Source organism: Fukomys damarensis, unplaced genomic scaffold (assembly GCF_012274545.1).
Source record: "Fukomys damarensis isolate Sample0158 unplaced genomic scaffold, DMR_v1.0_HiC HiC_scaffold_29, whole genome shotgun sequence".
Lineage (NCBI taxonomy): Eukaryota > Metazoa > Chordata > Mammalia > Rodentia > Bathyergidae > Fukomys > Fukomys damarensis.
The window spans coordinates 91,640-101,699 of record NW_022900941.1 but is presented as its reverse complement, the minus strand read 5'-3'; the positions used below and the strand labels follow the sequence as shown (position 1 = coordinate 101,699).

The 10,060-nt window shown below is 42.9% G+C and overlaps 1 protein-coding gene across 4 annotated transcripts in view; it reads right to left on the bottom strand.

Moving 5' to 3' along the window:
* Positions 1 to 20: 20 nt before the first annotated feature.
* The window catches only part of Ptpn18 (protein tyrosine phosphatase non-receptor type 18), a 20,698-nt gene continuing 10,658 nt past the window's right edge, over positions 21 to 10,060 (bottom strand). For 3 of the 4 annotated variants that reach the window (XM_010603126.3, XM_010603129.3, XM_010603123.3), the window contains 10 exons: positions 4,820 to 4,888; positions 4,030 to 4,113; positions 3,607 to 3,749; positions 2,959 to 3,025; positions 2,802 to 2,879; positions 2,623 to 2,712; positions 2,310 to 2,392; positions 1,493 to 1,695; positions 1,008 to 1,082; positions 21 to 814 (listed from right to left, as the gene is read on the bottom strand). In XM_010603126.3, coding sequence (XP_010601428.1) covers positions 747 to 814; positions 1,008 to 1,082; positions 1,493 to 1,695; positions 2,310 to 2,392; positions 2,623 to 2,712; positions 2,802 to 2,879; positions 2,959 to 3,025; positions 3,607 to 3,749; positions 4,030 to 4,113; positions 4,820 to 4,888 — 960 coding nt within the window. In that variant the 3' untranslated portion in view covers positions 21 to 746. The remainder of the gene's footprint in view (positions 815 to 1,007; positions 1,083 to 1,492; positions 1,696 to 2,309; positions 2,393 to 2,622; positions 2,713 to 2,801; positions 2,880 to 2,958; positions 3,026 to 3,606; positions 3,750 to 4,029; positions 4,114 to 4,819; positions 4,889 to 10,060) is intronic. The other variant, XM_010603124.3, reaches the window with a different exon arrangement.

Sequence of the window (10,060 nt, the reverse complement as noted above, 5' to 3'; positions counted from 1 at the left end):
ACAAATAGATCCAGAGTATAACTTCTTGGAGTTGGTAACTACTAAGCTACTAAGTCAAATATATATACATTCTAGAAGTTGATATACATTGCTACATAGCTTATCAAGGTGATTACAATCAGAGGGCAGGAGAATCCTTGTTTTACCTCACATTTGTCAACACTGGATGTCACCAAACATTTTTAATAGTTTACAGTCTGAGAGATAAAAATTTTATCTTAGTCTGCTTGGGCTGCAATAACAGTCTACCATACACTGTGTAGTTTAAATAACAAAAATTTATTTTCTCATAATTCTGGTGCCTGAAAGGCCAAGATCATGGTCCAGTATGTCAGGTTCTAGTGAGACCCTATGATTCTCTACAGTGCCTCCTGGAGGGTTGCTCCCATGGTAGAAAAATGAAGAGGCTGAGGGAGAAGTGTGCTTTCTGATCTCCTGTAGCTCCTCAGAGAAGGGCACTAATCCCAGCATGGGACCCACCCTTATGAGTCCATCTATCTCTAACTGCCTCCCAGAGTCCCTACATCCAAATAACACCACACTGGGGGTTAGAGATTCAACACATGCATTTTGCAGCCCTCAGTCTTGAATGCAGTAATTACTGAGGCAAAGCCTCACATTTTCCCACCCTGAGGAACTTGTTTTGATCCAGGTCCAGCATTCTCATTTTGAACACATCAAGTGGCAGGGCCATGACTGGTAGCAAAGTACGCTTCCGGAGCGAGAGGCAGGCACAGGCACAGCACTCATACCCGGGTCCACTCCGCAGGGGGGTCTCGGGGTCCCTTCGGCCTTCCGATGCGCAGGTTGAAGCCTGGGAGAGGAAGGTTGCCATGGAGTCCCATGGTGAAGCTGAGGCTCAGAGAGGCAGGCACCTTGCGCGCCCTCCTGGTTTACTACAGCTCTATCCACAGGTCTCCGAGAGCCCCAGCTCCTGCCCTAACTCCCAAACTCCTGGGGTTCACTCAGAACTGCAGGGCGTGTCCGTGCCCCAAGCTCTGTCTTACCTAGCCCACTAGTCTGAGCTCCATTGGTCACATCCTCATAAGCATCAGGACCAGCAGTGCTTTGGTCAGCAAGACCTGCGGGCAGGAGACACACAGAGGGGCAACTGAGGCAGTCCTAGAGAGTCTCTTGCTCTACCTCGCCTAAGGAAGGAAGCCTACAGGAGGCAGTTCCCTGAGGGAGACTGCGGCATGACCACAGCGGCTAAGTGGAGACAACCACCTTTGGGACACAGGGTAACTAGGTGAGCTACCACCTCCAGAGGCCGAACTACGATCTAGGATCTGACTGGTATCTACTTCAGAGTAAAAAGACCTGCATGCATTTGGGGGCGTGGCCAAGGAGCCAGGTCAGCCTCCTGGGCGGGGTCAGGCCAAGGTAGGGGGCTCAGTCAGGTGACCTCAGGTGCCCTGAGGACCCAGCAGGTTGGGGTAGCAAGGAAGATCAGGAATGCGCAGCTCCACCACACCCACCAGCCTCTACTCACCTAGGCCAGGCAGCGCCCCCTGCGTGTCCTCCGCAGGCGCCCTGGATACCTGGGCGCGCGCCGTTACCTGGCTGTAGAGCGGCTTGTGGACTGTGCTGCGCTCCCGAGACCCTGGTGCTGCGCCTGCGGGGTCCCCACGTTTCTGCACCACTGCGTATGTGTCCGCCATGACGAGGGTCTGAGTTGCAGGCATCGAGATGCTCCTACAGGCCGGGAGCAGAGGAAGTGAAACCGCAGCTCCGACAAAGGGAAGGGTGGGGTGAGGGCTGAGCCCTAACCGCGGGCTTCCGTCTTGCCCCAGCGGACGCCGGAAAGGAGGAAAGGGGCGGGCCGGGCTCAGAAAAGAAGACGGGGTCTCTGGTAAAGGATTTGGCTTCAGTGTCCTAGCACTCCACAGTTAGGTGGAGACCAGGGCCAGCCGGGCAGGTACGTGGGGTTGGGTACCGGTATCGATGGGTGATCTATGTGAATAAAGGAATGAAGTGGCATTTTAGGGTAGGAGGGGGTCGCTCTGGCTTGAAGGGTGAGGGGTGAAGCTGCTGGGGGGAAGATCAGCTGTGTTAGTAGCACCAGACGTGAGCATCAAGAACAGCTGCCGAATTCATTACTGACTGGAGAAATGAGGAGTGGGCTGACTGAGTGTAGGGCTAGCCTTGCAGGCAGAGGGCAGTGGGGTCCTTGGGATCAAGGAGTCCTGCGTGGGAAGGTTCCTAGAGCTCGTTCAAAGAAAGGGCCAACAATATTGGGTGAACTGAGGGACAAGGGACTCGTCTGGGAGTCTGAGAAATTGAAAGGTGAGAGAGGTTGTTGCCGGTACCTGAGGACCCTGCCTGGTGGGCAGGGGATTGCAAGAAGGGCCGGGAAATTGGAGAGGGCATCATCGTAGAGTGGGGCACAATTCTGGAGGAAAACAAGGGCAGGGTCATGAGGCTTAGGAAGAAACTGGCCAGGCTCCTCTTGGGGGGTCACGATGGCCCGTTAAGATGAGTGTAAGAGAGGCAGCCGGATGAGGGAGTCCAGAGGCAGAAGAGGAGGCTGGTACAGGGAATTGGTGCCTGCTCTTGGAAGGAGTGCAGGGCCTTGAGGCTGTCCATGGTGGGCAGGAAGAGAGTGCGAAGTGACCTCTGTACCTCCTTGAGGTTCTGGTACTGGGGGCTGGTTTTCTGGAGTGCTGAGTAGAACATCTGAGCCACTGTGTGGTGCAGGAACCTGTACTGCTCCTGTTGGAATGAGGGGTCATCAAGAAGGGAAGATAAGGGGAGGGAGGAGGAAGCTTGTGTCCTTGGGAATGAGGAGACCCGGGCCACACCTCTGTCTGCACAACTGAAGGCCGCTGCTTCCGCATCTCAAGGACCACATCAAAAAGGCTGAAGTCGGGTGGGATCCTCTGGGGCAGAGAGACCAGTGTGTGAAAAGAACCACATGGGCACGAGCCACTCTGCACAGCACAGGTGCCCTCATCATACCTGGGTCAGGAGCAGTTGCCTCACATAATCAATTGTGCACAGGACACCTGTTCGCCCGCAGCCAGCACTGACAAGCGAGAACCAGAACAAGCTTAGTTAGGGCCTGCACACAATCCTTTTTCTTTTCTTTTCATTTTGATTGATTGGCTGATTGATTGATTGGTTGAGACAGTGTCTATGTAATTCAGGCTGGCCTCAAACTCCTGGTGATGCTCCTGCCTGAGCCTCCCAAGTGCTCAGATTGCTGGTGTGTTCCACACCCCTTTTATTTTTTATTTTTTAGTACTGGGGAACAAATTTGTGCTTGCGAGGCAGGTGGTGGCACCACTGAGCTAAATCCCTGACCCTACAGACCCTTTTAAATGGAGGTATTTGGAGCTCAGGTGAGGGACCTCCCAATCTGCAGAATCCTTGTATTACAATTTCAAAGCAGAATTTTTTAAATCACATATTTATTGTGCTTACTCCCCAGCAGGCAATACATGCTAATAGTGTCATTCCATGCAGCATGACCAAGTATGACCTTGCAGTTCTCAAAATGTTTCTCAGGCGGGCAAGACTGGCTATTAGGGAAGACTGGCTGTGAGCTTTGCTCCCCACTCCCACCACTTCTACCTCACCAGAGCCTCATGAAGTGTGTTCCCTAACCTGCAGTGGACACAGAGGGGTCTGGGGCTAGATCCTTGGAGGCGTCGGGCTTCCTCTATCATGGTGAGTATGGTGTCAGGATTTCTGGGGACCCCACGGTCTGGCCAGGACATGTACTGCAGCTGGTGCACAGAACGGGATTCCTGAGACAGAGGACCAAAGAGAAGAGGGTATAAAAGCATTTACCAAGTACCTGATACAGGCAAAGCCCAGTTTTAAGCATCTTCCATTTCAGTCTGCCAGAAATGGCTTGGGGGAGTAGTTGAGTAATAGATCACTTGCCTTGGATGTTCAAGGCTTTGAGTTTTAGCCTAGCACCACAAAGAATAAAATCCACCAGATAATAACTGAGGAAGTGAGTACTATTGTGAACACCCTTTTTACAGAGCAGGAAAGAGCTTTGCTCCTGCAAGAACACCTTACCTCCTCCTCCCTTTTCAGTACCTTCTGGAAGGTGACTTTGAGGGTCCTGAGGATGATGTCTGCATTTAGTCGTGTTTCCTTTGTCTGAGTTTGTGGGCAAGTGGGAAGAGAAAAAACAAGAAAGACAATGAATATGCCAAAAGACACACTCATAGAAGCAAAACATTTTTTATTTATTTAAAAATACAAGTAAGCATAAAACTCATTTAGCCCAAACACTCTCTAAAGCTTTCATGAAGGAAATATTTGACAGAGAAGAAAATGGTATTATACAAACCTATACAAGCTCACTTACAGTGAACAAAAAGAGACATATTTTGTTTTAAAACAAAAGTTTCAATATGTTTATTAAGTGCTAATTGCATGTGTGAAGAAAAATTTCCCTAAGTTGTGAAATGATAAAAGAAATAATGGTTTCAAGAACCCAACCAGGCATATTTACATTATAGAGATGACTGTGAAAGAAGCCAAAATAAAAATGCTGAGGGCTGGGGATGTAGCTCAGTTGTAGAGAACTTGCTTAGAAAGAAGAAGGCCCTGGATTCCATCCCAAGCACCAGAAAACAAACAAACAAACAAAAATGCTAAGGCAATGCCTCATTCTGAGTTCTGACTATTTGTAGGCTAATATCAGTGCATTCTCTTAGTTTTCCACAGCATGAGGGAGTTAGGGAAAGGATTAGTACCTTCTGGTTAAGTCCAAAGACTTTCTACCCTGCATACTTTCCTTGAAACCTCCCATAACACCCAAGACCTATAGAACCCTGTTCCCAACTCTGCCTCAGCTCACCAGAGCGATGCTGAAAGGCCCGATCTGTAGTGGTTCTTCTTCCTGTGGCCAGTAACGTTCACACTTTTTCTGTAAAGGGTAAGAAAAGAAGGGCAGGCAGTGAGGAAGGGGATAAAGCTTCAGGCCACACCCCCACAACACAGCCAGGTGCTGCTGGTGGAAGTACAGGAAGCAGTGGCTGCCCAGAGGCCTGCCACATTGTATCTCTTTAAACACATGCAGCCTCTAGAAGCAAGCTAAAAACCATGTCCTACTGGAACACAGTCCAGAAGATTCACTTAAAGCAGCAAAAAAACTGGACAAAATGCATAAGCCATTATTTTCCACCACTGGCTATCAAACATTACAGGAATCAGGTTGTTAATGACTACCTAAAGGCGTCACTGGGTTGCAGGACAGAGCACAGTGATCCCACTAAATTGAAAAGCTAGAGATCATGACTCAGGGAAGCCAATGCAGGTATAATTTGTAGGGTAGAATGTTGGGGGAGAGTTATGTAAACAAGACTGGAAAAAAACCTCAAGAACCTTCATGGGATTTGCAGACAAAGTGGATTTCAAAGCAAGACTGATTAAGAAAGACAAAGAAGGTAACTGCATCCTGGTAAAGAGAACAATCCAAGAAGAACAGATAACTACCATAAATATATATGCATCAAATAGCAGTGCAACCAACTACATAAAACAAATATTAAAGGACATGAGAAATCATATAAGCACTAATACAATTGTAATGGGGGACCTCAATACCTTGCTTTGCAAATAGATGGACTAGACAAAAAATCAATAATGAAATATTACATCTGAACCAAAGTTTTGAACAAATGGACTTAGTAGATGTCTACAGAGTGGCTCACCCCACAACATCAGAATACACATTCTTATCAGCTGTAATGGGATGTTCTCCAGAAATTACTACATACTAGCCCATAGAACATGCTTAAGTAAATGCAAAGTAATTGAAATTATCCCATGCATATTATCAGACCATAGTGGAATGAAATTAGAAATCAATGGCAAACAACCACAAGAACTTCATAAACACATGGAAATTAACACCCTCTTGAACAACTGATGAGTCACAGATGAAATTAAAGAAGAAATCAGTTTCTAAAATTAAATGATAATGACAATATACATACCAGAATTTATGGGATACAATGAAAGTAGTCCTAGGAGAGAAATTTAAAGCAGTGAATACCCATATCAGGAAAACAGAGCAAGCTCAAATAACCTAATGCTGAACCTCTAGCTTCTAGAAGAAGAACAAAAAGTCAAGCATAAAGCTTGTATGAAGGAGGAAATTATTAAAATCAGAGCAGAAATTAACGCAATGGAATATAAAAGAAAATACAAAGAATCAATGAATTGAAGAGCTGGTTCTTTGAAAGATTAAATCAAACTGACAAACCCTTAGCCAATCTTATCAAAAAAGGGTGAAAAAAGACATAACTCCATGCAAATAGGAATCAAAAGACTGAAATCATAACAGACCCTGCAGCAATTCAGAAGATCAATACCTCCTTCAAGAACCTATATTCTAATAAGATGGAAAATACAGGACAAATGGACAAATTCCTATGTACATATGAATTACCAAAACTGAATCAAGAATATATAAAAATTCTAAATAAATAAATATCAGCCGATGAAATTGAAGATGTAACTAAAAACCTCCCAACAAAGAAAAGCCCAGGCCCTGATGGATTCACTGCTGAATTCTACAAAAAATCTAGAGAAGACCAAATGCTACTACTTCTCAAACTCTTTAATGATATTGAAAGGGAAGTAATACTTCCAAATTCATTCCTGAAAGCAAGCGTTGTTTTAATACCAAAAGCAGAAAAGGATACAACTAAAAAGGAGAACTACAGGCCAATCTCCCTAATGAACATATATGCAAAAATCCTCAGTAACATACTGGCAAACAGAATGGAGAAGATCAAGAAGATCATACACCCTGACCAAATGGGATTCATTCTGGTGATACAGGGATGGTTCAACATATGCAAATCAATAAATGTAATACATTGTATTGGGCCAGAGATTTAGCTCAGTGGTACCGTGTCTGTCTCACAAGGGCCTGAGGTACTGAGTTTGATCTCCAGTACTGCAAAAGAAAAAAAAAAGTAATACAGTATAGTAACAGAGCCAATGACAATCATATGATCTCAAGAGATGTAGAAAAAGGTCTGATAAAAAACAAACCCTACAGAAAATCAATAAAAGTATCTTTATCTTAATCTGATAAAAGCCATCTCTGAAAAAACATCTTTTATTTTTATTTGTTTATTTATAAAAAAAATAAATTATATTTTATAAAAATAAAATTGAACTCAGGCACTTGTACTTGTGAAGCAGGTGGCAGAACCACTGAGCCAAATGCCTGGCCCCCAACAGTCTACATCATACTAAATGGACAAAAACTGAAAGCTTTCACTCTAAAATCAGCAAAAAGACAAGGATATCCACTGTCACCACTCTTGTTCAATATAATTCTGGAAACATTAGCTAGAGCAATTGGACAAGATAAAACAATAAAAGGAATAAGGATAGGAAAGGAAGAAGTTAAGTTATTATTTGCAGATGACATGATACTCTGCATAGAAGACCCCAAAAACTCCATCAAAAGACTTCTAGATTTGATGGCCAAATTCAGCAGCATAGTTGGAGACAAAGTCAACACTCAAAAATCAATATCATTCCTGTACATAACAAATTCACTGAGAGATAAATTAGGGAAACAACACCTTTCTCAATGGCAAGCAAAATGAAATACCTAGGAAATAATCTAACAAAGGAAGTGAAAGACTCTACATTGAAAATTACAGTACTCTGAAGAAAGAGATGGAAGAGGATATAAAAAAATGGAAAGATATCCTCTCCTCTTGGGAGGAAGGACCACTAGAGTGAAAATGGCCACACTTCCAAAATTGTTATTCAGGTTAAATACAATCCTAATTAAAATTCCAACAGCATATCTCACAGAAGTAGAAAAAAGAAGCTTTAAAATTTATTTGGAACCAGAAACAGACATCAAAGGCAATTCTGGGTAACAAAGACAACGCAGGGGGTATCACAATCCCTGACCTAAAATTATGCTACAAAGCTACTATGATAAAAACAGTATGGTACTGGCAAAAGAACAGACCTGAAGATCAATGGAGCAGATTAGAAGATGCAGAAACAACTCCAGATATACTTAGCCACCTTATCTTTGACAAAGGAGCCAAACAACTTCACTGGAAAAAAGACAGCCTCTTTAATAAATGGTTTTGGGAAAACTGGCTTTCCATGTGCTGAAGATTGAAACTAGACTCATATCTTTCACAATGCACTAACATAAAATGGAAATGGATTGAAGATCTAAATAGTAAACAAATACTAAATCTCATGGAAGATAGTAGAACACTTGAGTACATCAGAGTAGGCAAAGACTTCATGAACAAATCCCAGACTGCATGAAAAAATACTACAAAGAATCAACAACTTGGACCTTGTTTTAGTAAAAAGCTTTTGTACAGCAAGAGAAACTTCCAAAAGAATGACGAGACAACCCACATTGTAGGAATTTTTTTTTTTGCCATCTCTTCCTCAGACAAAGGACTGTTATCTAGAATATGTAAAGAACTAAAAAACCAAAACAAAATAAAAAACTAAAAACAGATCCCTCAAATTTAAAGACCCATTCCAAAAATGGGCATCTGAAATGAATAAACACTTTTCAGAATAAGTAGAAATAACAAATAAATATATGAAAAAATGTTCAACACTCCTGATCATTTGACAGATGTAAATTAAAACAATGCTGAGATTCCATCTCACTCCATAAAGAATGGCTGTTATGAAGAAATCAACCAATAACAAATGCTGGAAGGTCTGTGGGGAAAAAAGAACCCTTCTCCACTGCTGGTGGGAGTATAGACTGGTGCAACCACTGTGGAAATCAGTGTGGTGAAAAAAGAACCCTTCTCCACTGCTGGTGGGAGTATAGACTGGTGCAACCACTGTGGAAATCAGTGTGGTGATTCCTTAACTAAAACTAGTGGTTCCATTCAGTCCAGCTATTCCCCTTCTTGATGTCTTCCCAAAAGAGTTAAAAGCATCCCACCACAGCAATATATTCACATCCATGTCTATAGTGGCACAGTTTGTAACAGCTCTATCTTGGAAACAAACATCTATCAACCAATGAATGGGTAAAGAAGACTTTTTTTTTTTTACACAATGGAGTACTACTCTGCCATAAAGAAGGATGAACTTCAGACATTTATAGGTAAATGGCTGTACCTTGAGACCATAATCTTAAGTGAAATAAATTGAACATATATGTTCAAACACCACACTGTTTATCTGGTGTGAGAAACCAAAATTGGAAATAAGGACTAAAATGTATAACAGATATTGGGAAATGGGAAGAAAATGTTCAAATTGGAAGGGGAACAAAGGAGGAGGGAGGGACAAAAGAAGGAATGGATGTGAAAATAGAAGGAAACAATGGAAACAGCTTTTGTACAAGGGAAGGAAGAGGGGAGTGAGGAGAGGGGGGAATAGGAGAATAAAATAAAAACAAAACAAAGCAAAAGAAATCTTTATGGGGCCCACACCCCCATCTCTGGCTGAATCATTATCTGAGTACATACAGACATATAAACCAAGAAAGAATAACTTCTCATGAAAGAATGTAACTAAGAATCTCTGGGTGAATGTTTCCAAGAGTTCACAAGGGGACAGAAATAATTTATATTCCCTCCAGCTAGAACAGTGAGGCCTCATTAATTCTAAGGCACATTTAATAGAGAGCTCAGTAATCTTACATGAGAAGCAGAGTTAAATTAGTTCTAGAATAAAGATTTCTGTAGACCTACCCTAAAAAAGCTTAAAAACAAACCCCAGAGGCTGGAGGCATACCTCAGTGTCATCAACACCAAGGGAAAACACACACACACACACACACACACACACACACACACACCTTAAATGGTCAAATATCAAAAAGAAACAAAATTTCTTTTTTGGGTATACTGCTGTGGATTTAAACTCCGGGCCTCAAATATGCCAGGCATTTACTCTCTGACTGAGCTACATCCCCAGCCCTAGAACACTCTTTTAAGTAGACAACAGAATCCAACACTTACCTGTGTGAAATTTGAAATATCAAGCATCCAATAAACATTTACTTCATATACAGAGAAGTAAGAAAAAAGTATAGCAGTAGTACTCAAAATGAAAAAAGAAGACT